Here is a 27,166-nt window from a genome sequence, read left to right on the forward strand (position 1 = left end):
CACACTGCCCCCCCTGCACCTTCCCAAATATTCACCTGCTATATGGATGATGAAGAAATTGGATTTGAAGACTTTCTTGTCGATGACAGTCTCACACTGGACAAACAAAGAGTCCCTGATCAAGCGTGTGGGTACCTGCACCCCCTTCTTGTTGTCCCAGAAAGTGCTTTTCCCGTCAGGGTGGATAAGGGAATTTTGCTGGAAAAATCAACATTTTGCCAACTGAAATAAGAGGGTAACAAAATTCCCACCCCACCCCTTCCAGGCTTTACGCTGGCTAACACATCCCTTTTGTGGGAAGAAAATATGCCGCATCATGCTGTGCTGGCCTCCCGCCCTCTCCCCCCGAGGGTTTGTCATCTAGGAATCGCAGCCTCCCCGATACCCCGAGCAGCCATATCCTGCACCACAAGCCTCCCCGTCTGCAGAGTGGGCCAGAGACTTCCAGGAATGGAAACTTCTAGTGATAGCTAAGGAAACTGATGCTGATGTCCCAAAACATCAGCCCCACCGGGATGAGTGCTGACCTTGGGTAGTGTCCTTCCCGGGCAAGGGAAAGGCCCCTGGCCCCCAGAGTGTCCCTGGAGGCCTTTGTACAATAGTAACACTCATCCTGGAAGGATGTATTTGCATTGTAAAAAAAAAAAAAAAAGGCAAAAAAAAAGCAAAAAAAAAAAAGGCACAAGCAAACTGATAACAGAGTTGTTTTTAGTCATCAGCCCCAGAACTGCAGCCTCCTCCCTTGTGGGGATGCCGACCACCTAAAGGGTTTGTAGATCACAGAGACCAGAGCAAAGAGGGGATGCTGTGGGGAAATGGGATTAAAACAAAGTCTTGTTTTGTTTCATAGAGCTCCAGGGAAGAGAAGCAAGGTTGGCAAGAAACCCGTGGGGTCTGCCCAAGGGAACTGGACAGCACAGCTTCAACCAGCAAATAAAATGAGGAAGCCAGTGGCTTGTACTTTCCATGGAAAATGTATCATCCCATGCATTTTCCATTCCTGGCAGTGCCTGTCCCACTTCCATTCAGGCAATTACAAATGCAGAACAAATGCAATACATGTCGGTCCAGAGTCTCCCACTGGCCGAGTTCTCACCAAGATCAGTGTGACGTTAAGATCTGGGATGGACACAAGGCATGGTACCCAGGTGTTCTCTCTCTTGCTGATGAGGAGGGTCTCCGGCTTGTTGATAAATGGCTGTTCAAAATCTGAAGAAGAGATATAAGGAGAACAACAACTAAACAGAGGTAAGGGAAGAACTGGGAAGAGGGATAAACCAGAAGAAAAGGAGGCTTTCTAACTTTAACACGGCATGAGGTTGCCAGAGGGAGTGGTGTTGAGCTGGGCAGCCTGTCTGCAATGTGCGACAGTCAGAGGAGACACCTGGAGCTCGGGAATGCAAAGGGAGCCACCGAGGCAGGCTCCTCTGCACCAAACACCATATCGGCAGAGCAGCACTTATGTGACATTTGGGCAGTGCTGGAAATGACCTCCCCTTTCCTGGCTGCATCAAGGTCTCTGCCTGGGTTTGACCCTTTGTGAAACTGGCAGATCTTGTCCTGGGCTCAGCGCCTGCCCAGCTGGTGACTGTGCATGGCCCCACGGCGGAGACAGCGCAGGGCTGTGCCGCCCTAGTGCAGAAGCAGCAGCGCGACCTCGCAGGGCGAGGAAGTGATCCGCAGCGGAATGGTATGCAGATGTCATCCTGCAGCCATCCCGGCCGGCAGATAAACAGATGAGCTGAGCTTTTTCCAGGGCTGCCACCCCACTGCCTCCCAACCGCTGCAAGCACAAATATTGACAGGAAGAGCAAAACCACCCAAAATTAATCAGTGAAACAACTTAGCAAGGCCAGGGATGTTACACTAAACTCCACGCGGAGCCAGCACCAAGAAGCAAAGTGTCTGAAGAAGGGGCTGTCCTGTCCTGCTCAGTGTGTTGCCTGTGTCAAATGAGACAAGCCCAAGCAGGGCTCCATGGTGGAAGGGAGTTGATGGCAGCATATAAAGGAGATGCGACATGGCCCTGACCCATCGTGCCAGGCACCATCCAGACCAAAGTCCAACCTGATCCCAAAGAGATGGCAAGCTAACAGGGCAGCACGGACGCCATTTCTCGTTCTTTCTCAGATACACTTGAAAGAGCTGGTGAGACCAAGATGCAAAACACACTTGTATCGCAAGCCATGGCTGACCAGAGGGTAGGAAGGGTGAAGTTTGTCTTGCAGTGCCTCATGCCAGCTGTGCGTGAGGCACCTGCCCACCTGTCTGCTTGGCAGCGCCTTTCTAATATTTCAGTTTGAATGTTTTTTCTGCTCTTTGTAGAGTTGGTGGAATTGCCCAGGTTGACTAAATGGAATGAAGACAAAATTGGAAGAAGACACAACAAATTACGAGGCTGCTTGGTGTCCTCTGGCAGTGCCTCACTGACGGATGACGACTTCTGAAATATCAGCCCCTGCCTGCCCGTTTCTGCAGGGACACATACCTCATGGGATGGTCTGAATACAGACTTGTCCTTAGCGTCTCTGATGCCTGCTGCTGCCAACGTCTTTCCTCTGTGAGAGTCATGTCTCTGGAAATGTCCATCCAGCACGTGGTCATGATTGGCTTTGTCAATGGAAACTGTCCCCTGGGTGAAGGGGGCTCCATAAGGAGGCGGTGGGGCTGCCCCAGGGACCTGCTAGGGGAGATCTGATGGATTCTGGTATGCTGGAATCAGAGCAAATGATCCCAGTGGCCTTAAAGGCCATTCTTTATTCACTTGTATTACAGCTAAACCATTGACTTAAAGGGACTGTTGCATGAAGATGTCTGTTTGTGCAACCTGAGACTCTTTCCCTCTGCTACCCAATCCCTAAATCTAAAATGACAAGTCAAAGGTGAATTTGGTAATGATCCCCATTTGGGGATCCTGCTGTTCAAATCACATTGGGCCCAACTCAATCCAACCCAGTACTCCTACTGTTAAGTCCATAAGGAAATTCCTTTAATTTTTGATTTATAAAGCTGTTGCTTTGATGATAGTCAGGCTGCAAAGACCTAGTCTGGGTGAAGTGCTTTTTTTTTTTTTTTTACAGTTTAGGTGAAACAAGCCACGCACAGGAAACATGTTGGTCGGCTCTTATGAAAATACGGTTTGCCCAGAGAATTCTTATCTCTGTTTCCTGGGGTTTTGTGCTGCCACAGTATTGCTGTCTTCCGAAACCACAGATTCGTTTCCGAGTGTGAACATGTTCCTCATTCCCGCCCTGAGCTGTGGGCACGTGAGAGGGAGGAGGTGCACAACTGCCAGAGGTAAGAGACGATGAGGTCCCCTCCAAGCTCAGATGGCAGCCAAGAACTAACTGATTTACTGGGCTGGTCCTGCTGCCAATGAGCTTGTGATTCATGCACTAACTCCCCTCTCTGACCACATCACATATTTGTCTGTAAGGCTGCCTTAATGGGTCGGATGGGAATAATTTAGCATCTTCTTCATTAATATATGCTAAACCTTATGAGATGGGGACTGTACGTATCCTATTCCACTCTGATGAGGCATTCTGTATGTTTACAGCACTATCTGTAGCTGTAATAAAATACACACCTAACCAGACACATGGGAAATGAGACATACGCGTGGAGAGTTCATTTGAGAACTGAGCTGCAGGTAAAACACAGAAGAACCCATTTTTCCAGCCAAGCAGAGATATTTTGTTCCTGGCAATTCCACCAAGCTCTTAACATGAGAAATGAGGTTGATGGATAAATCTGTGGTCTGATCACGCTGTCTTCAAATATCCCCAACACTTACATCAGCCCTTCCAAGCTCTCGAGGGACAGTTTCACATTGCAGCCCAGTTCAGCAGGAACAGCCAGGGCTTTATCTGGATGTTCTGCAATGGCTGCGGTTACCGTACGCCTGGGTTTTTCTGACATGTCTCTTCTCCTGCCTGAAAGCCTGTCCTGTCTGGAAAGGCGGATTCTGAGGTTTCCTGGATGTTTGATAGCCATAACAGGGCACAGCCTGATTGGAATGAGTATGAACTTGTGCTGTGTAGCCATGTGCACAGCAACGCTGCGAGGTGTTGGCTGGATCTGTTGCACACACGCTGTCCACAGGCACTGTGAGTCCCACAGGCCCTGACAATGTGGGATTTATTGCCCCTAAGCTACACCACACGTGCACACTTGCTGCTCTCCGGTAAACAGGAGAGCCATTATTGACCTGCAGATGAGGCTGGAGGTGAGAGAAGGTGGAAAAGGGGGCAAAGGAAGTAGCATTTACTGGATTGCACAGAAAATCAGGCTCTTGCAAATGCATTCCCTGCATGTAAGCCTGTTAGGTTGTACTTATTTTCAGCAAGTGTAAGAAGCTCTCTGCCTCCACCCCAATACAACGTTCTAGAGTGTCTGAACACCCCTGCCCAACATGCCTGGGATCTGGCAAAGCTCTCTTGTGCTTTAGGATGGGCAGCAGAGCCCGTGGGAAGAGGAAGCAATTGCCCAAACAGACCCCAGTTCCTCTCCAGCAGCTGCCCAGCTTTTCCGATTTGCCCCTGCATTTTTCTCTGCATAGTTGCAGAGGCAAATTTGGCTTTGCCCTGGGACTTCTGAAAAATGCATTTTGTGTGTCATGACCTGCCTGGCTCATGACAACTGCACCAACTAATAAACGGGGGCGGAAAGAGAAATAGCTCAGCCAACTGTTTCCAGGGGACAGTGCTCGTTTATCTTGCTGGAGAGCGCTGCGAGCAGTGGGGGAGACAGCGGAGGAGGAGCCCCTGGGGTACGGAGAAGCTGAGTATTGGCCCTGCAGCCACTTGCTGAGCTGAAGTTCTAGTTTCAAGCATAGTGGACAGCCCTCCTCCTCCAAAATACGTCTTATAACCCTGCCTGTGCGGGCAGCCCCTGCGCAGTGTGGAAAGGAACACCTGGGTCTGCCATGGTGGAGTGGCTCCAGGGCCATCCAGCCGGGGGACAGGAGGAAGCTGCACATAGCATATTTGTACCACTCCTCCTCTCCCTCTCTTGGTCTCAGCTTTACAGAACATTATCATCCCTAACCACTAGCATCTCGGAGAGCCCCCAGCTGCCCAAAAGCTAACTCTTGTGCTTTTTTTAGCAGTGGAGCGTCTCTGAGGCCTGGCTCTCACTCCTTAAATTCCTGCATTCCAGCCTGGCTGGAGCGATGCCCCCGGGCCTGGACGTAATTGAATCCCAGGCGCTGACTCCATCCCCCAGAAGTGGACGGATATTGGTTCCCTCGAAGTGCAGGGAGCCAGCCGTTGGCCCCCTCCCTGAGCCTGCAGCAGCCACGCTCTGCCCTGGGAGGCCGGGGGACACATCGGGCTTTTTAATCTTTCTGATATTACGCTGGTGCATAGGTTGCCCCTGAGCTCCCCTAGCCTGAAGGCACACATTGCTGGATGGCTCTTACCTCTCACAAACACGTAGGTGCTGACTGCTGTGGTGCCCTCGATTTTGGCATCAATGTACTTGTAATAGCAGCGGTAGTAACCCGTGTCGTTCGCCTGGGCCTCCGTCAGCACCAGGACTTTGCAGTATGGCTTCGTGCCGGTCCCCTCGCAGTCTTCTTCTTGGATTGCCCGGCCGCTGATGGGGGCTGTTGAGGCCACCAACTCGGTCTCCTTCTCCTTCCCTGCAGGGTCCACCTTGCCTCCGGGCCACAACCACTCCAAGGGGTGCTGGCCTCTAGACGTGGGCAAAGAGGATAGTTAGCTTTGGGCTAAGCAGGGTGAACACAGTGGGGGTTTAACTTACCGGAAAGAAAATTGGTTCTGTTTTACCTCAAACCAGGACAACTGCCCTGTGTGGCTCTGTGCACATCTGCACGTGGCCCAGCCAGCCAGCCACCACTCTTGGGCTGTGGCATAGAGGAATGGCCATCCTCCAAGGAGAAAAACAGGCTTGAGGAGATGGCAAACAGCTTTACTAATTGCTGGGCAAGCACAGGCTCGTTGCCTTCCCAAGGCCACCTCTCCGGGCATGCTAGGCTCTAAGATATCAGCCCACTCGCAAGCAGGCCTCCCCCTCCCATGAATTTGTCCTACTGGTACTGAGGTATGGTATGCCAAGACAGGGAGCCACAAACGGCCCTGAAGGAAATGCTCCATTTATTCTCTATTCCCTCTCATTATTAAAAGGGTCCAGAGCTATTAAGAAAACACACAGATGTGATGAGTTCCCTTGGCTCAGTGGAGCTGCTGGCTGGGGCTCATGGTGTGATGAATGGAGTGGGAAGGAGAATGAGGGAAGGAAAGCAGACTGGAAAGAAAACAAGAAAGAGAAAAGCAGGAGGGAGTCAGGGATAAAAGACAGCGAGGAGAAAACATGGGGAGGCTCAACTGATCACCTTCTGTCCAGCTGCCAGCTCTGTTTCCTTCCCCGCTGCTGTGGGAGGGGGCTCCCTTGCTCTGCACAGCACCCTCAGCCCCTTCAACCCCCCAGCCCCCTCCCCTGCCTGGCCCAGGGCTGCTGCCCCTTCCCATCTCTGCAGAGACACTGCGCTACAGATGCCCCTACGAGGGCACGACCGCACAGCCTGTTCCCCAGCAGCCCAAAGACAACGGAAAAGTCCAGGAACTGCAAGAAACCCCCAGGCAGAGCGTGCACGTGTGTATTTATATATAGCCAAGGATCTCCAGAGCGGGAGGCTTGCCTACGCACATGTACGCACACACCACCATAGCTTGCTATAACTGTGCTTGTTTACTACAAACAAAACAAGCTTTTATTCCATGTTGGAAGTTTCCTTCTGTGAAATCAGAGCCCCTTTCAGAGGAAGGCCTAGTCCCCACTTGAAAGTTTGCCAGTGTAGCTGAAAGTCACTTAAGAATGTGCAAAAAAAACCCAAGAAATGGGAAAAAAGAGGACATCGCAAGAGACAGCTGTGGGGGTAAAAGCGGCCTTTTGTCAGCACCGTTTGCTCTATTAGGGGAAACTGGGTTCATCCATTATGCAAGTTGGTAATAGGCATGTTGGCACACGCAGCTCCTCTGCCAGGGTCCCGCCAGGGCAGCTCTGTGGGCTGATGCTTTTAAGCGCAGCCAGACCGTGACCGTCACCGATAGCTGGATCCAGACAGCAAGGGACAGTGAGGAGGAAGCGAGATAAGGTGCCATTGGAGGGCACAATGGCTCAGACGCAACGAAGACAGGATTTCTGTCCAAGTGTAGGGGAAAGACCTGCCTCTTTGTGTTTCTCTTCAGCAGCTGATTTATCTTCCTGCAGACTTTGCCCTCCTCCAGCTCCCGCTGCCCGGCTCGTTGCAGAGGAGTTTGGAGACAACGTGCTGCGCTCTCCCCTTGTCACCCGGCACAAGGGCTCTGGAGGCAGTGATGTGCCCTTGGGGACAGCCACGCAGCCCCTCTGACCCAGCTCAAACTTCTGCATTCACTAAAAATGCCATCAGTCCCTAAGGCAGGACTGGAAGCACAGCTCCGGTGGCTCGTGTCCATGTATCGCAGCAGGCTTTTCCAAAAGATCAGAGTCTCACAAACACTTCAATAAAAATAAGACTCCTGAATTTTGAGTTTTTCCCCATCCTACGCGTGCACAGGGAAAAACAATAGTAAATGTGATCACCAAACTAGTAACGCTCAGGGGCCTCTGCCATGCCCATTGCTCTGCTGCACTGGGCGCAGACCGGGAGGCTGGCCCCGCTCTCAACCCGGAGCCGAGAGCTTCAGACCCCGACTGCGCAAAGGAGCCCCAAAGCTCTTTGCCTTTGCTCAGGCATTTTTGGCGCTCCATGTGGAGCAGGGTAATTGTACAAGTCTCCAGTGTTTCCGCTTTCTGTTTGTTTACCTACTGGGATTTTCACGCATTATCAGATCCACTTGTTTTATTAACCATCGAGGCTAGCAGTAGCTGAGTGACACGTATTTATATAAACACGGATGGGCCAGTACAAACAGACCTGCTGACCAGCCTGCGGGCAGCTCTAAACTAAGGCATTCCTTGCATCATGTGCTGCTCGACCAGATTCAATGGGGACACAGAAGGTGTAGGCATTAGTGTGAGTCCACGTTAGTGTCGCTGGTGTGTTAAGAGGACCAGAAGGCAGCAGGGACGAGGGCATGCCGGGCTCACTTGGGTTTATTTCTGAATCTACCCTCTGCATTTGGGGAAAGGTCCAGGCAGCAGTTTTGGGTGTTTCCCTCCCTCCTATCTGTCACCTTCAAAGATTTGTTCCCAAGTTGTTTTCTTTCAGCTCTCTGATAATGTGCCTCTGGGCGATGGAGCCTGCTGATGCCAGCTGGAAACAGATGCACTGAAGGCTTCTCCACAGCTGTTTTCCTAAATCTTTTCAGGACAGATGCTCTTCAAGGGAGACGTTGCAATTGGCACCACTTTCCTTCAATCCTCTTTGAAGCTTCCAAGTGTGGTATGATGGGCAAAGCTGGCTGTGGCTTTGTGGCTTAGCTGGGATAAGACAGGTCCCTCCTCAGCACCATGGAGGATGTCCACAGCAGTCACGCACGTGTAGGAAAGAGCAGCAGGTGTTGTGTGTCCCCTTCTCCAGAGCAGTCATGGTGGGGCATTGCCTTATCCTCATGCTCCTTCAGCCTTGCCACAGCGCTCATTTCCTCCACAGGAGCCAAGAGGGCTTTGGGGTCAAATACTTCCTCTCTGCCAGAGTAGGGCTTGTGCATCTGCAAGCATCTGCGAGTCAGCTCTATTAACAAGTCACTGGGCAGCAAAGGACAACCTTGCCCTTCTTTTTCTAAATAGCACGGCTGGGTGATGCTCCTTCTCCACCTGAGTGCTCAGCACCTGCAGGATGGGATGGGATGGGATGGCTGGGGCTGGGCTGGCACAGCCAGGACCAAGTTGATCCCTCCAGAGGTTGCTGCGGTTGTGCAGCCGGCTCCTGCGGGCTCTGCTCCAATATTCATGAGCCGGAAAGCACAAGCTCTCTGCTTTCCCCCAGCACAGGCTGCCGAGAGCATGAATGCGGAGATTGACAATATTCTTTTTCCTTCTCGGGATGGAAGCTCATAAAAGATGCACTGTCCATGTGGGCATCAGCCCCTTTGTTCTGCTCTGACACATACTTAGAGCAAAACATCACTGGGGCTGTCAGCCAGCCTTGGCACGATCTGTATTTTGGGGAATGCTCCTGCACTGGTCCCTTGCTCTGTATGGACCTCTCATTGCACTGGGTGACAGGGGTAATGTCCCTGTACGTGACATCATTTGCAAAAGCAAAGACCCAGCATCCAGTGACTCCTTGCGAGTGTGCTGTGTCTTTGGGTCTCTGTCAAGGATGCCCAGCTTCAGAGGCATCGCTTATTCCATGGCCTGGCACAGACTCTTGTCACCGATGAGGCTAGGCGGGCTGTGGAGCAGGAGAGGGGCTGCAGAGCTGCGGGTGTGTGAGATCCAGGCTGCTGCGACGGAGCCTGAGAGCGCAGTCAGCTGCGGGACTCTCACGCTCGGTGGGTGAAGCTTGAAAGGTCTCCAGGGAGTCTCACGTGGGGGGTTTTGAGCTCAGCTTTCTGCTGCAGCACTGCTTCAAGCAGGCCCATAGTCCTGGCTCCAGGGCAGCTTGAAGAGCAGCCAGAGGACATTCTTCTTAAGGGAATACCAGGGTCAAACTGAAGCCACCTCCAAACACGATGCTTAGCAGGGAATCCCTGGATCCTGGATTTGATTTCATATTTGTTTCTGCCCTACCCTGCCCCACCACCCTCTCCTTTGCTTGTTCTCTTGGTGGTCTGCATGTTTTTCCCCTCAGCTCCCATTAACACAAGCCAGGTTTTCCTAGGGTGGGCCATGGTCCAGAGAAGAGGTTGGAGAAGCAGCTGGGTGTAATTAGAGATCCAGGGACCAGGAAAGATTTACTTTTCACTCAAATGAAGTAATAGTGTCCCACAGTCAAAATCCTCTCCTTAAGACATTAGACGAACACAGGGTTGAGAGCTCAGAGGAAGAAGGAAAACCTCTGAGCCACACAGAAGATGCTGAGACTTATCTACCTGTGGATGGTGTGAAGGACAGTGCACAGTCCCCGAGGAGCACATCTGGGATAGCAGGATGCAGAGGCAGGGGGGCAGCCAGGGAGCAACATGGGCAGAGGGTGCATGGGTTTTGGTACTGTCTACAGATGGCCCTGCTGTTTGCCGGCTGGCTAGTTCAGTCCTGCACAGCACCTGGGAGCCAGGGGTAGGGATGTTCCTTATCTCAGCTGTGTCCATGCCAGCACGCTGCATGGATGCCGCCTAGTGAGCCTGAAAGACAAGCCTTGGCACTACAGCAGGAAACAGGGGAGCTTGCTGCTGCTTGGAGAGACTCTGTAGCTTGTACGATGCTCCTTGCAAGGGCAGGCCATACAGAGTCTGTACTGGAAATAAGATTTTTTTTTTTCCACTTCATGTGATTTTCCTTCATATTAATTGATACATAACAAATGCACAAGGAAAGGGCAATCTTGTCCTTCCCAGTCCGAGACTTTCCGCTTCATGGTGCTAAGGAAGTATGTTCATGCTTGACTGCAGAAGACACTTTCTTTAACCACACCTCTAACTTCAGCATGTCCTTTGGCCTTGGCTCAATCTGCAGGCAACACAGTCCTGAAACCACTTTCTGTGTCCCTCCCCAGGCTGCTGCTAAGAAAGAGTCTGGCCTGATTATAAACTCATTTGGAATAATCTCACTGAATCTCCCTTCTTCCAACTTTTAGCTCCCACACCCGTCTATGGAGGGAACTACCGTGGCAGAGCACTGGAGTACCCAGATTCCTCCCTCTTCCTCTATGCCCCCCACAGCAGCTATATGGCTGACCATGGTCCTCCAACTCACACGTTTCCTACAACCTAGCACACACCATGGCACCTCAGGTCACCATATGAACAAGCCCACAACCGCTTAGCTTCCCAGACCGAGTGAAATCAGTTCAGTACAGCCACCAACAACCTCTCCTCTGTCCCTCTCCCCTGCCTATGAACTGATTCACAAAGTAAAAGCAATGCCATCTGTTCCAGGAAAAGTTAAATATGTTTGTGACAAGACACGAACACAATGCCAGCCAAGTGTTTGCAGTAATTGCTCCATGGTTATATATAACACCAAGAAACACCCATCTGAGGCCCACGCTGAATTTATACCCCCATTGGGCCCTCGCACTCAGCTCCCAAGCATGGATCTGCTTTCAGCTGCTGAAGGGAAACTCCAGCTTTGTCAGGAAAATTGACCTTGGTCGACTCTCCCACTTGTTTTTGGTTTTTTTCTTTCCAAGATAGGGGGTACTGCTGAGAACATGTACAGCCAAGTGTCCCAGCATGGGACAAATCAGTTCAAGCATGTCACCTTCTTGGAACCAGTGTCTCCAAAACGAGAGGTTCTCCAGCTCCTCTCACAGTTATTCACCTGGCCTGGCTGGGGCTTCTCTTCACCCCACACGTACAAGGCAGAGCATTAAATCCCAGCTTCCTAGAAAAGCTGGAAGCCTCTCACAGCCACCACTAAGTGCAGCCTTGCCTTCTCCCATGGATATTTCTCAGCGTCTCCCAAAATGACTTGCCAGATTTACAAACCAGACCTACAACCCTAGCAGCCCCTGGTGAGGTGAGAATAAGCAACGTCTGAGAAAGACAAGGAAAATCAGGAAGGCAGTTTCCCTGAAGAGCTTACAAGAAAGCTATCAGATCATGAAATGTCTCTCTATCTTCCTTCTGCCTGCAAGACTACAGCAGAGGTTATCACCATATCCCCTGAGATGCCTCCAGCTTCTTTTTCAATTAATTAATTAGATGGATTCACACTTGGTGAATGTGGCAGATTTCTAGTCAGCCATGCTAATTTGCAGGTGTACTGCAGCCAAGATCTCCCTGGTGGGCTCTCCCTGCCTGGTCCTCCAAGACTTGCCAGGTAAGAGAGTCTAGGCAGAGCCACGCGCCTTACCTGCAGGTGATGGTCAGCGTATCCTTGGCGTTGATGACGTGGTCCTCCTCGGTGACGCTAAGGGTAGGGGGAGTCATAGAATAGCTGTTCACCAGATCTGTGGAGAGAAAGGAGAGGGGGGACGATGCAGACATCTGCCAGTCTGGACCCACCGCTGTGGGCAGCAGCTAGCTCGGCATCATGAACCTGGAGAGGGGCAAAGCCTCTTGAAGGAAACGTCTTGTAGGAGTCTGGCCTTCAGCAACAGCTCTAGGGCTGAGGCCGGAGAGCCCCCGGGGCTCAGACAGACAGACTAGCACAGACGAAGGCCAGAAAAAGTATGGAAGACCAGAAATCAGGGAATCCAGGTGTGGCCATTCCACACCAGGTGACTGAGATTGAGCTCACCTGGACTACTGCTCTGAAATGATGTTATCTGATAACTGGGGGGAGTCTGTTCTATACACATGTAGCTTTCTGTAGCCAGGGGGACAAATCAGGGGCGCCCAGATATCACAAATGCAAAACTCTTGTGTTTGTGCAGAGATACTCTCATAAGGCAGCAGGCGTTCACTGAATGCCCTTCCCCTGCCGGGCACTCACTTCGGACACAGGCAGTCACCTGAACATGCCCAAACCTTCGGGGATTACCGCAGCCCCCTTCCCTGCACCGCAGCTGGGCAGGCATTCCAGGAGTGACATTATCCAGGCTCAAGGACGGGCAGTTAAACATTATCACGCACTTCTCCCAGCTTTTGTCTGGGAGAGTCCCACTTCTCATGTGTCTGCATCTCCGGCATGCCAGACACGCACCCTAAGCGAGCTCCTCATGGACAAAACATCTCGAAGTACCGGTTACCCTCAGAGAGGTACCCGTTGTTTTCATTAGCACGGTGTTGCTGACTGTCATTACTTCGTGATCTTTATCTTAAAACTCCAGCTTCTGGAGACGTGAGATAATTCAAAAGAAAAGTCTTGGTGGCTGCAAAAAATAAGCAAGTAAACTAACCAGAAATAGAAGACACAAAAAAAAAAAAAGTTGTGAAATGTGAAGCTGTGACTCAGGTAGATGCTAAACGGTAAGGAAGAAAAGAATGCAAAAATATGTTCCTAGCTGAATTTTTTACAAAAACGTGAGGTTTTTACAGCTGTGTTCTGTGCATATCTCCTTCCCTCGTAACACTCAAACCCATTTATCAGTTTCGGAGAGATCTGGCAGAGAGGGAGAGGTCTCAAGGATGTGGTGTTTCCATGAGTTTCACAAGCAGTAGGCACGCCATATGCCACCTCTCCTCCAAAACCGTGGCCTGAGGACCGTGGGCCTTGGAAGCCCTGTGGTAGAGCTGTGAGATGAATGTTTCTCTATGGGGAAACCTGCCCCAGGGGAAACGAAATGGCTGCCAGCCCCTCCGACACAAGGCCTCTGAGGGGCGGCATGAGAAGCCAGGCCCCGGGGGAAGCCGGGGTGCCCAGGGCTCACCGCCATCATGAGAGGCCGCTGAGGGGGACGTGGCGGTGGAGTGACGTGCCAAGCAGCACCACCAGCACGGCTAGGCCAGGGCCGCCAGCCTTGTTCTTCCCGATTGTTCTCCACTTCCTTCCCGCCTGCGCGCGGCTCTGAGGCGGCCGTCCCCCCAGCTGCCCCCATGGCAACGGCGGGGCGCCGGCCATCTTCCCCCCAGCCCCGCCATCTCCCGCCTCCTCTTCCCTTGCCCGCGTGAGGCGGCGTCAGCCCAGGGGCCGCCCTGTCCCACCTCTGCGGGGGTCCCCGCTCCCCACGGCCCATCCTACCAGCACCCCTCTCCCACCCGCTCCCCTGTGAGGAGCCAACGACAACAGCAGCCATCGTTCGTCATTCAACACGCAGGTCGGATCAGCGTCACCGCGGACCTTGGGACCGGACGGCACTTGGCCCCCATGGAGGACACCCTGCCTCGTGCCTCCAGCCTCCCCTTCCCTGAGGGAGGGGACGTCAGATGTCACACTCAACAATGTGCCCTGGGGCTGTGAAAATAAATGAGTGCATTTTTGGTAAAATCCCTTCAAAATGTGATGGGGTTTATTAAAAAAAGGGAGGGGTGGGGGAGGAATCTGACCGCTAAGCTGCATTTCCTATTAATGCCGGACACCCTTATCCCAATGAAAACACCGCTCTCCCAATGGCCAAAGCCTGCCAGTCCATTGCCCCGGCAAGCAGCCGGGGGTGCCTGCCGCCCCCATAGTGCTCAGCCCAAAATGTGAAAGATACAGCTCGCCATGGGGCTGGCTGGGGCCAGCAGACCCTCTCATCCTGCTGGGGTCCCAGGCAGCGAGCAGAAAGCTAATCTCCAAAACCCTGGCACAGTCATCCCCAGGGCTGGCTGCGACAGGCACCGAAGCACGTCTCACATCGGAGCCATCCCCCTTGCTTGGACCACTAGAAAAAGTGGTCCAGGGCGGCAGGACGCTCTCAGCCGATGCTGTGCACCACATCTGCCCCACTGCCGGGCTTGGGGGGAGCAGAATGGCTGCAGAAATAACCCCCTGCCTCCCTTCACGTGCCTCCTGGTGACCTGTTAGCAAACAACGCTGCGGGGTGGAGGGGAAGAAAGAAAAAGTACGATCTGTGCAGGTTGAGGCTGTGGGATTCCTGCAGATGCATCCTGTCCGTGGCCCTCCGCGAGTACAACAGGAAAAGGAACCACTGCTCCCTCCGAAAGCACCGCGGCGCAGGGCCGGGGACGCTTCTGCTGCTGGCAGCCCGCGCCAGGCCAGCCCTCATGGCCGTCCAGCCTCCTCCATGGCTCCAGACTGCCAGAGCTTTGGGGACTCTCTGCATCAGGCACCGATTCACGCTGGGAACTCGCTGCTCACCCTGATGCCCCATTCCAGGGTCGGCACCTCGGGGTGCTGGTGCCCACAGCCTTCCGTGGCATCCAGGAGAGGCAAAGGGATGCCCAGGGCCATTCCCAGCCTGCAAAAGCATCTTCAAGGCCATCAGCTTTCCCCAGAAAAATTCTCCATCCCTCCCTGTGTTGGCCAGCTGGATCCACCCCATTGCTGCCCCTGCCCTTTCCCTCCCTGAGGGAGCATGTGCCTTGTTATGGGTCTCTCCTGTGTCTCACTCTCCCCAGCACTGAACCTGGTGCTGGGTTTGGCCATTAAATGTCCACTAACCGACATACAGATGGTTTGTGTCTCTGGCAAATCCCAGGGTGCGAGGGAGATGTCTCCAGAGCATGGAGCGTCTCCTCTCCTCCGAGTCCCTCCTTCCCCACCTCCAACCCCGGCGATGCTTTATCTCCTCAGCCCTCCGAGCAGACCCCGCTCTCTTGTGCACACCAAATCGCGCCCTTGCACGGGGAGAGCATTAATGTAATTAAAAAGGTATGCGGCAGCCCCGGCAAGCTTTGTTTTTTCAAGATGGTTTCCAAGCAAGTTGGCAGCGGGATATTAAAATAAACAGAGGGGGATTGATGGGTTGCGGGGAGAGGAAGCAGAATCCCACAGCCACTCACACCTTGTCTATTTTCAGGGAAGTGTGTTTCCCAGCAGTTTTCCTAGCCTTGATCTCTCAGCACACGGCTCTGAAAGGGGCCAGGCTGCACCAAGGGCCTTTTCCCTATCGACGGCAACTCCTTCATTTTCTTCAGCCCCCTCCACCTCTTTCTGCACCCCGAGATCACTGCTGCTCTCAGCATGGCAGGGCTGCCGGCTGGGGACCTGCATCCCAGGGCTCTCCCTGCCTGGTGGGGAAACGACGCTCGCCCTGGAAATTGCTACCCACCCCAGGCTGTCTCGCAGAGACCGAGCAGCCCACAGGCTCCAGCCTGGTGCCCGACTTTGAGCATGTTGTGGGAAAACCTTGCCAGGGGCCTGGTTTTCCCTTGTGATGGCTTGCAGGTGGCTAAATCACTGCAGAGCAACATCTGCGCCAGAGCCAGCACCTCCACAGCGAGCGATGGCTTTGGAAACCTGAGCAAAGGTTGCGTGTGGGTGGAGGTGCTGGCACGGTATGGCACGGCATGGTATGGCACGACATAGCTCCCCCTCTCCGTCTGCTTCCACTCGCAGGAAGCCCTGCACCGGATCCTCCCTCCGAGCCCCCGCACACCACCTCAGCCTCTCTCCGCTTCCCCTTCCCTCCCTCTCTGCTGAGTCGGCCCCGCTGACTGATTAACGGGGCGCCTTTCCGGAGGGATTTTTGTTCACACTCTGTCCTTCTCGCTGACTTCCTTCCCCGGTGCTGGACTGGATCGCTCTGGCCACGGCTGCCGAGTGTCCCCAGCTAACCAGCACAGCTCATGCTCCTGCCACCAAACTTACTGCTTTGGGGTTTTGTGACCAGAGCTGCAAAGTAACATACACAGAGCAAAGCTGGTCCACATGAGGCTGCGCGCTCCCACTTGTCTCCCTACACCTCGCATAGCCAGCCCAACCCAGTCTGCCCACCCCAGCGCTGTACTGGGGTAAAAGATAGGCTGGAAGGGAAAAAAAGAGTGTCCTTCCCCTAGCAAAGCTACCCTGACCTTGCTACCACCCCATTTCTACTTTGCTGTATTCAGGAAAAAATTCCCAGTCAATGAGCATCCTGGCAAAGCGAGGCAGGAACTTGAGATTTGGACGCTTTCTACCAAAGGGATTTCTGGCAGATTTGTACCAGGTAACCGAATCCCCAGCCCGAGGCTCCAGGTTGAAGCCCCTGAATTTACCCATATCCTGAGTCTGCAACGCAAAGCACCACGGATGAGCATGTCCCAGCTCACCGGGCTCAGGCAGCTGCTCTGGCCTGTCCCTGGCCAGGGCTCCACAGCGCTCTGAATGCACTGGGATTGCTCAGAGCCCAGGGCTACCACAGAGCCCGATGTGGCTCATCTTGCAAAGCGTCTCCCCTTTCTTTTGGGTTTTACCCCCAGCCCAAAGCCCTGGCTGCCCTCAGCTGCCCCGCAGGCTGAAAAGCTGGTGGTGGGGCTTTTCCCTTGCAAACAGGGCAAGGCAAACACTTAGACATGCAATCATGCACCATAGTTACTATGTAAGCAAAGACCTGCTCCTGGAGAGCCAACAAAATTTCTGGTACCTCGCTGGCAATGGGGCAAACAGGGACTGAACAATCTTTTTTGATGCAAAAGAGCAGCAATAGCTGACACTGGGGCAGAGGGAGGAGAAACCTTGTTCTGCTCTTTCTGCAGACCTCTCCTCCTGCTTTCCAAGCTGGGCTTGTCCAAATTAGCAGCATTTGCTGGCAAAACTCCATGGGCACCATTTCCCCTTGCCCTGTAGGAACTAACCCCAGCACCACAGGTGCAATCTTCCCCCTCTGCTCCAGTTACCTCTTCCCCACCTGCCCCGTGCTGGTATAACTGACTTCCCCAGAGCCTGGCACTGGGGGATCCGCAGATGCCTGCGGACATACAGGAAGTCCACGTGCTGGAGGCAGAGCCAGGACAACTTCCCACTTATGGGGCTGAAGTTCCCCCACGGAGCAGAGACTCCTCACGCACAGGGCAAGCATCCAGCTGTCGGTCGGAGAGGCAAAGCGTGAGTGTCGCGTCACGCAAAGAGCAAGCAGCTGGCAGAGCAGCAGGGGGAATTTGGACGTAGGGCTGTCAGCTCCTCCTCTTCCTCCTCCCAGTGCTTGCCAGCACAGAGGAAGGCTTGTTTTGCAGAGAGGTGAGATATCGCATGAGGCCGAGAAATGAATGGCAGGCTCCCGCCAACTTGGGGATGAAACATCAGGTGTTTTCTCTCCAGCCTGACAGTGGGCAGGGCGAGCCCCAAACTGTGGCAGGAATTTACACCAAAATGGAGCAGGTTCTGCTCTGCAGCCTGCACCGGGGGGGAAAATGGAGAGGCGGTGTGCTAAAGGGCTCTGTGGGAAAGATAGAAACAGGCTGAAGCAATGAATAAATTAAAAATGATAACGACGGAAATCCCTCAAAACCAGGCATTTGCACAAAGGGCAAAGGAAGCAAAGGTCCCTTCTTTTATGGGGTTCCTTTGCGGTTGCCCATCACTTCAGACCTCTCCCAGCAGGGTTAAACGCAGGGACTGTGCTCCTCTCTGCAGGATCAGCCCCCCTGTGCCCTGTGCTGTGCTACAGCAGCATCGCTGTCCCAGCCATGCACCTCCACACCCCGACAGCTTATTCAGGTCCAAGGAAACACCTTTCCCCCTCTCACAGCGAGCAATGCCCATGATGAGACACCCCTAGTCTGTAGATTTTCATCCACGCACCTTAAAGCCCTGAAATGTCATAAAATCCAAGTGTGGTGGTTCTGTGCCCTCACCATTTTGTGAGGATATTCCCAAAGCATCAGATGTTCCTTTGCTCCAGCCAGGGCAGGCAACCTCTTTCAGGGGAAACAAGGGACTAATAATTATAGGAACTGAGTCAATACTCACAAACACAGAGGTGATCATCATTATTGGGAGTCTGATCCCTCCTGTCCAACACCAAAAGTATAACAAGACATTAATTTTGCCTCGAGACACCTGTGGGTAAGGCAGGAGCCCCCCGAGCAAGGTCCAATATGAGGGGTGAGGAAGGGGCCACCAGGGCTGGTGAAAGTGCTTTCTTCTTGGTACCAGCCTCAGGGATGCCCCAAGCAGCATAGGTCTGCAGTGATGCCACGTGAGGAGGAAGGACGTGTGTCCAAAGGGACAGGGAATTTGCAGGGATGCAAAAATCAGGGCGCTCCTCCAGCTCAGCACCAGCGGCCAAAGGAGACGCCAGCCAAAGCATTTCCCTGCCTGCCAGACGAGCGGGATGGGGTGGGCAGAGACACGAGCAGTGCATCCTGCAACAGCAGCGTGGTCCTGATACGAGCAGAAGAAGCCACAGCCGGACCAGCAGCACCGCAAGGCCAGGCATTCTGCTCTGCTCCCCCAGCCCCCAGCACTCCATGGCAGCATGGCCGCACATCCAGCAACCCCCGCCAAACAGCCCCGCAACCTCCAAAAGGCTGCTCTGGCCTCAATGCATGCACCCCGACAGGTCCATTTAGCCTCTCAGTGCTCATAAACTTTAATTAACTGGTTCTTTTCTGGTAAGGCACAAAAATCTTATAACTACCCACACCAATGGGGAACAAGGCAAAGAAAATCATGAGACCTCTGGGCTCCTTCAGCTTTTGGACTTCCAAGCCAGCAACCTCATCAGGGGACAGAAGCAGAGGAGCTCGAAAGCAGGAGCCACTTTCAAGAGAGCTGGGCTGTCCTGAGGAGCAAAGTGACCCTTGTGTCCATCAGTCCTGTTCCCTTGGTGCCTCCAGGCAGGGATTTAAATCGGGGGATTTCGCAAGCCAGCTGCCCTGAGGCAGCACAGCACGGCTACGTCCAACACCCCACCGCGCTGCCACCTGCTCTGGGGACTCTGGTCTGCACGGGCACAGCCACCCATGCCCTTGGGACCCGCCACCACGTCATCCCAAAGCATCCCAAAGAGGGGTCAACAAGCGTCTGTCTGGGAGTGTTTATCTGTCTGCCTTTCTCCCTCCGCAGGAAGCACTATCTCACCATCGCCCTGCCTTGCTCCAGCCCGGTTTCCTGCTCCATCCTGCCAGGTTTACCCTGCTTTTTCCTCCTCCCCTCCCCCTGCCCCACCACTGTCAGGCCATGTTTGCATTTCTGTCTCCTGCCGTCTTTCCTCTCCCTACACCCCCCCGCGCTCGCTCCCTACTCCATCCTCCCCAAGAGGCTACGTCCTGAGCCAAAGTTAGCCTCTGTCAGGTAGCCACATGTCCGGCCTGGGGCAGTGGGTCAGCCGGGGCCACCCTGCAGACCTCCTCCAGGATCTCTGCTGTCAGCAGCCTCCCCGGGCCCCGGGGGAGCCGGCTGTTTGCTGCTCTCGCCCGGGCAAGGGATGCTCCCGCACATCAGAGAGTTCGTTTCCCCTTCGGCGGGCTGCCGGCCCACCCTTGCTGCTGCTGGCCAGGGGCTGGCCAGACGCCGCTTTGTTTGGTCCCCCATTCCCTGAATCGCTCTGGGTTTGTTGGCTGCCTGCTCCTGCCCGGAGAATCCTTTTCCTGCCTTTGAGATAGAGGATGCTCGAGCCATCTGTGTGTTTTATTTCCTTGTAGAAACTAACAAGCCAAGGATTGCTTCCTCTCCCTGACATTTCGGAGGGCAGCTCCGGCTCAGCGGGATGCTCAGGGAGGGGAACCCAGTGCCTTCAGACAGGAACAGGACCTATTCTGTCCACAGGATTCACTTCCCAAGGGGCAGAAATCCTCAGACCTGCCAAAATGCCTGTGGCAGCTCCCATTGGCATGGCTCTGCAGGAGCCCGGTGCGAGCCGCCCTGCTTTGCATACACAGCCAGCCCTCTTCCAGTGGCCCCTATTAACTGCATGGCTAAACCCTTGCAAAACTCAATTAAAATTATCCTCCCACATCTTAAGGACTGTCAGGTCGCCTCTTTTCCTGTTTTAATTTACTTCATTCAAAACCTTGCCCTGCTCACATTCTCTGCCCCCGCAGGATGTGATTAACGTGGCGTAGAAAGAGCAGAGGGATCGGATGGCTTTAGGGGACGGGTAACAGAAATTAGCACCATTCATTACATCTCTAACCTGAAGGAACGCAATCACAGGTGAATGGTCCACAGCTCGTGTGAAATGAGCGTTGGTTCCAAATCCGGTACCTGGCAGATAGGCATTGCCAGCACAAGCGGCTGGCCAGGATGGGCCACGGACATCCCCCCATGGGCCCTGGGGGTCTGGGATCTCTGGGGAAGTGGCTTGGGAAAAGCTTCTACTGCTGCTACCTCCAGTTAATCTGTTTGGGACTGCTCAGGAGTCACCTGGCCATTGCAGGATTCAGAGTTTAATTCCACCCTGTGTCTATCCAGGTGTAACCCCAGGGGCTTTACTGGGATGAAATACCTCTGGTAGCAGCGGGTACAAACCCATGGGACACTAAAGAGACATCTTTGGCCACTGAAGAAGAAATGATAGCCCATACAGTGACAAAAGGTAAACCACTGAAGAGAGTTATCCACTGCTTCTCATGCTGTACCTGATGAAGTTATGAGGCAGCAACAAAGTACCTTTTTATGCAACAGCTAAACTGTGGATTTTGCCACTGTGGGATACCCACGGAGAGATTCCCAAAGAGAGGGATAAGCTCCCGGAGGACAAGTCACCACTGGCTCTTACACACAGTGATCCAGGTAAGGTATCCAGGTCTAGGAGTCTCTAAACCAGCCATTGCCAAAACAGAGCAAGTGAATCAGTGCAGGATCCCCCTGCCCACACCAGGGCATTGTCCCCTTTCCCGGAGCTCCAGCTGCCCACGCTGAGGCTGGTGACAGCCTGGGCAGAGCCAGGACCAGCTGCAGTGTCTGTGCTGGGGCTTCCACACACAGCACCAGGGCTTTGCTGCACGGACACAGATGAAGGGAAAAGCCTGAGACGCAGCAGAGATGAGACCCTCAGTCTGGACATCATTAACTACAGCTCCACCATAAGCCGTTCCCAGAGGCTCAAGTGAAGCTCCCGTCAAAGCAAGCCACTGATGTGCTGTTGGGGGAGACGGAGTTCAAGCTAAGCGAGGCCTCAGCATCCAGCTCTCACTGGGAGATGAGGAGGCAGAGGCAGCTGACTGGGAAGTCAGACAGAGCCCGAGGGTCAGCACTGAGCACGGAGAGAAAAGGGCAGCGGCATTTGGAAAGAAAAAAAGCAAATCGCAGGTTTGCTTTTTCCTTGATGCGTGTGGGCTTAATTGCTGGCCTTTGAAGTTTAGCTCTTCCCAAGACTGTTGGCTTATGGACAGGCTGAGGAGGACACTGAAGACACCCCCATGCCCCGCTCAGGGCAGGTTTCCCCCATGCAAGCAAAGCCTGCAGACCCTGCCTGCCTCTCGCCCAGGCTGCTGCGGCCAGCCTGACCATGCCGGCCTTTTTCAGGGGTCTGCAAGCCATGCAGCTGGACTCAGGGGCACCGTGCCAAGCGGAAAAGACCTGCTCCTCCATCTTCGTGTCCCTGGAGTTTGCATCCAGATGTTTGCTACTTAGCAATTGAAATCAACTCAGAGCCCTCAAACCAAACAGCTGCCCTGGAGCTGGCAGTGCCTGTTCTCCGCTGCAGTACAACCCACCCTCAAGTTGATCTCCAGCTGCTGAGTGCCAGAGAAGCTGATGAACAGGGTAAGTGAGGAAAAAACAGTTTTGCAATTAGATGATTATCTTGGCCTCGGAAAACCTGGATTCAATTCCCCATCTGCTCCAGGCTCCCTGCGAGCCCATGCAGCCTCTTTGTATCTCCATCCCTGCCTGAGCCACAGAGGGGAGGGCAGCAGGAACTGGGCTGCTTTGCCTTGGAAAAAAAATAGGCAAGCAAGAAAGGAGGACTCCTTTTTCCTTCTAATGAAAGATAACAAGGAAGAAAGAAAACAGATTTATCCCAGAGCCAACGTGACATGAAAAACCTACATTAAATGAAGATGGGCCCAGAAAGTAGGAAGCACAAGCACAGTGCAGGAGGAATTTAAACTTCCTGATCATCAAAGCAGGGTTTCCAAGCATCGAGTATAATCTAAAAATAATAATAATTAAAAAAAAAAAAAGGCAAAGGGAAGAGTGATCACGGGCATGAGAGAGAGCTGCTGCCTGGGGAGCGGGAGAGCACGGACGCTCCTCCACGGCGCAGCTTCTCGCATGCACACCCGCACGTGCGCACCCGCGCGTCTGCACGGCCCCTTCTGCCGCCTCCGACGGGGTGGGCACAAGGGGAGGCAGGAAGATCACAGGCACAGGCTCTTCAAAAGAGAATTAGTCATCAGAGGTAGCGGCAGAGGAAGGAAACCTCAGGTACGAGGTCAGACGTGCGCAAGCAGACAGGGCTGCTGGAAGAGCTGGAAGCGCTTGCTGCAGATCTAAGAGCCCTCCTGGCATCCGCGCGAGCAGGACAAGAGAGGTGCAGTTCCCTGGGGTAAACACATCTACAGCAACATAGGAGATAAGAAATTTCAACCCTCCTGGAAAATACCGCACGGCTTGGCTTTCTGCCATCCTTGAAAGCAGCCGGAGCTGGCCAAACCCAGAGCCTTCCCTGATGTGGTTAATAAAAATCTTACGCTGCTCTCTGCAGGATCCCCAAGAGGGACGGGCTCTAGAGAGCACAGCAAAGCTTTCTCCCCACACAGGGCTTTGCTGGGTTGCTCCTCACCCCCGGGTCAGCGATCCCATCTGCTCCCTGCTGGGCAAAGAGACTTGAAGATGGAGAGAGACCCGGGGCACTGGGAGGAAAGCTGGCCCCGTGGGGCTGCCCAGGGCATCCACGGCAAGTTACAAATGCACGCACTCTCGGTTTGTCTTGGCGCAGAGCTGTGACCGCAAGCCAGGACCCGCTGCAGCAGGAGATGATAATCATCATCTCCAAGAGCCAAAGTGTATCAGGGCACTCGCGTCACTTGAGATTAGCTGGCTGTTTAACATCTGCACAGATTTCTCTCTCCACCTCCACATAACACCCCTCACGCAGCTATGAAACTCATTTAATTCCCTTCCAAGAAAGGCTGAGTTGGAAATGTCACACTTTGTATATCATAGCACAATTCCTACGATGAAACACCCAGCCTAAATGGCAGTATCGGACTCTGGTGCTATTCGAAGGCCAGTGAGCTAAAACACCTTATGCTGCTTTTTAAAAATAGCTTACAAGAGGGTTACCAAGTTTCATAAACACCCAGTTACTCTCTTGTTAATACTCAGAAGTTGACTGTTGTTTTCCCGTTCAAAGGTGCTTCCCTTGCCACGCAGCTCAGCGGGGAGAGCACGCAAGCAGACGCAATGGGAAGGAAGCGTTTACACATGCTAATGACTTCCACCGAAGGAGCACAAGTACTGACGGGGAAATTGTGCTAAAAAGACAACACACCACTTCCTTGGCTGTCCCTATTGGGTCACCACTAGGTACTTGGTGCTTAGAGCCGTGGGTGAGGCTGGGGATGGCCTCCCCAGCCCCATGGGAAAGCCAAGGCATGAACGAAGGGAAGACGCTTTGGCTTAGGCTGCAAAAGCAGGAGAAGCTGTTTGCCAGCTGGGCTGTTTTGGCACCACGCTGGACCAAGGGGCCAAGGACAGACACGGGCTTTTTCCCATTCCCAGCAATGTGGGCTCGGGGGCCAGAGCCCTTCAAGGTGCTGTTCAGGCCATTTCACCAAGCGCATCTCTCGTCATGCCAGCACAGGTTTCCTAAGTTCACATGGGGCCCTGTTTATTTTTCTTCTTCTTTTTTTTTTTTTTTTTTTAAATCTACTATTGTATTAAGAAGTGTTTTTCTTTTGGCAAAGGTTACTGCGGGGCCAACGCTGCGCGGAGTCTCCTGCCTTCCATCACTGCTATAACCTCTGAGCGGGAGCTTAGCCCGGCCAACACCGCTTATCTTCAATGAAGGCAGGTTTGTATTTCCACCGCCATATAAAAGAGAGATCCCGGCGCTCCCCCTCTCCCCCAGTGCATTCTTTGAAATGCCACCCAGGCCTTGTTATTGCTGGGAGGCTGGAGAGCCAGGGATTAACTGCCGCAGGCTGCATTAGGCTTTATTTGTCTAAGCAGCCAAGGGTGAGGAACGGCCATAAATATTGTGAAACGCCAAATGTTGTGGAGAGGCAACACTGGGCGATGCAGGCACCGCGGTGGTGGGCATCGCGTCTTGGGCTGGGCACAACGCTGGTGTGACCAATGTTGGAAAGGTTCCTGCCCTGTACAACACAGGAGGTTTGGGTGACATTAAAACCCATCCTCACGTGTTCAAACAGGGGACATCAAGCTACCTCCCATGCCTTCTGGTTGCCTCTGTTAGTCCCCGTAGCACGTGAGCAAGACCTACCTGACCAAATGGGAAAATGCCACCACAACACTGTCACCCAAGGGGACGCATACCAGCATCTGAGCCTGTCTGCCCAGACCGGGGCAGCACGGGGTATGCTGTGACACTGTGGCTCCCCTTCATTTGCGCACTGGGACGTGATGGCACAGGGAGGAGATGAAGAACAGGGTATGCCCCGATCCCATCCCAGCACCAGCGGGACTGCCAGAGCCAGCACTTACTGCCAGCAGCCCAGGACATGCTGAATCTGATAGTTTGGCACCAACCAACAAACCAAATGAGGAGGCATCAGGCCCAGATGCACGCTACATTACCTAAATTACTCTACAAAGGCATCGCTGGGTAACTGCAGGCAAGGGGGTTGCTTCTCCCATGTTTCCTTCCAGCACAAGGACCACGCACTGCCTGCCCAGACGCATGGAGAGTTTCTCAGTGCAAATGCATGCATCTACTGCAGGAGCATCCCGCACCGCAGCCGGCCCCCACACTTTTGGGACATGCCGTTAAACTTCTGCCCTTTGCTTCCCAAGGGCTGAGCGCTGCAGCATGACGAAGGGATGATGGCCACTTAGACCAAATTATGCCTCACTGGGGACTCTGCTCAGGCAGGGTCAAGCCAGCGCATGAGTGATGGATTTCTTCTCTGGGCACTGGATGCCGCCACCTCTGCTGGATGCGATTTTGCTTGCTGCCATCACTCTGAGCTGGCAGTTGCCAAATCTGAGTATAAACCACAATTCGTGCCCAACCTTCTTTCCTTAGTAAATATCAAGATTTACTGTCGTCCATGGAAACTATTGACTTGCCCCTCACTTTTGTCAGTATTTTTTTTTTTTTTAGGTCACTATATCTAACATCCATCTCAGCAGACAGCAGTATTTCAGAAATGGGGAAAACAAGTCACAGACAGAGAGCCAAGCCTGGAGCTTGTCACTGTCAGCACACGCGTGTGTGTCTGCGCAGACATGGACACGCTTCCCCCAGCCAATGTAGGACCTTCCATATGTGGGGAAACCAATGGAGGGTTTTCCAGGCTCCATTACACAGCCCTGCACTTTTTGTAGCTTTTTGGGGTTAACATGGGAAACCAGTAAACCTTTTACAGACTTCCCTGCCGCATGAAGAGCCCATGTGCCTCCATAACTCAGAAAGCTGATGGAGGACCCTAAAACCCTCCGTGGGTCTCGCGAACATGCAGACAGAGCTTTCACAAACCTGTGGAGCCACTGCCCAACTTGGGGAACTCGGTTGGACCCTGTGGGGTCTGCCGAGCCCTGTTAAGCCCTGCCAGTGGCCGAAATGGTGAACCCACTGCAGGATGGGTGCTTTGTGTCCCCAGAGAGGAAGGGGACGGTGACCCAGGCAGGGGGCCTGGCTGCCATGGGCGCTGCTCGCTGGCTAGCACCGGCCGCTCAGGAAAGCCATCATGAGCTTGCAAATTCTTTATAAGCTTCCCACGTGACACAATTACCCAGGGGCCAGATCCTGAAGCCGTTTCTTCTCTCTTTACTCAGACCAGTCTCCACTGAAGTCATTGAGGCATTGGCCTAAATACAACCGAAGGACTTCAGGATTTGGCCCAGTAATAAAAACTTCCTTCCTTTGTCTACTGCTCGCTCCGCGTGATCCCACTACCTCCCGGCCTCCTCCTGGCCACGTCTCCCGAGACTGGGGCCATCAGTTGTTTTGGTTGATGCTGCTCTTTCGGTTTACCCTTCGCCAGACCGTGCCTGTCCCCTCGTGCGGCTGCAAACTACCACAGTGGAGGGAGACGGGGTGGCTGGTGAGGAAGAAGGTGGATTGTGGGGTGAAATGCAAGCCAGCAGAGGGGCATCGACAGTCCCGGGCACACACATGCCTCCGGACACCATGCAGGCTGGGAGCAGTCTCAGCCATCGCCTGGGGACTTTCCCAAAGGCAATTCCTTCAACATCTCTTTGAGGATGGGATGGAGTACCTCCAAAAAAGCTTTTCTCCCCCACTTCTCCGGCTGACTGTAGAGCAAGCGCCTTAGGCTGTGCACTAGACTTTTACGTGAGGGGACTGGGTGAGATGCGTCCTGCCCAGGAAGGTGTAGCAGGAAGTTAACTCACCTCGCTGCAGTGGCGACTATGCATCACGCTAGGAAGTGACACCGTAAGAAACGTGCATGATTTTAAACAAATAACTTACGCTGTGAGTTTTCCTGCTTTTTCTCTCTCAGAATAGCCACGAGGATGCAAAGCCCTGGAATCCCCCATGGGTACCACATCCCCAACACGGTCATCTGAAATGTGCACTGAGGTTTGGGGCAGGAGCTCCTGCTTCCTTCCCACGTCCACCAGCTCTGCACACCCCTGTGGCACTGACAGAGCAATATATAAACACAAATACAGCAATTCCCTGTGCACCAGTCTCCCTGCCTCTGCTGCTTGATGACAGAAAGCAAACACAAAAGGAGTTTGAACTTAACTGAAGTGAGAAGCA

General features: G+C 53.4%; 1 protein-coding gene across 3 annotated transcripts in view; it reads right to left on the reverse strand.

Moving 5' to 3' along the window:
- FLT4 (fms related receptor tyrosine kinase 4) overlaps window positions 1-27,166 on the reverse strand; it is a 59,916-nt gene that overhangs the window by 25,631 nt on the left and 7,119 nt on the right. For 2 of the 3 annotated variants that reach the window (XM_074603969.1, XM_074603968.1), the window contains exons 2-5: window positions 11,911-12,007; window positions 5,423-5,697; window positions 1,097-1,209; window positions 36-198 (exon numbers count right to left, since the gene is read on the reverse strand). In XM_074603969.1, coding sequence (XP_074460070.1) covers window positions 36-198; window positions 1,097-1,209; window positions 5,423-5,697; window positions 11,911-12,007 — 648 coding nt within the window. Of the gene's footprint in view, window positions 1-35; window positions 199-1,096; window positions 1,210-5,422; window positions 5,698-11,910; window positions 12,008-12,096; window positions 12,182-27,166 lie in introns of those variants that run through there. The other variant, XM_074603970.1, reaches the window with a different exon arrangement.

The sequence above is a fragment of the Larus michahellis genome, chromosome 11, assembly GCF_964199755.1.
Source record: "Larus michahellis chromosome 11, bLarMic1.1, whole genome shotgun sequence".
Classification (NCBI taxonomy): Eukaryota; Metazoa; Chordata; class Aves; order Charadriiformes; family Laridae; genus Larus; species Larus michahellis.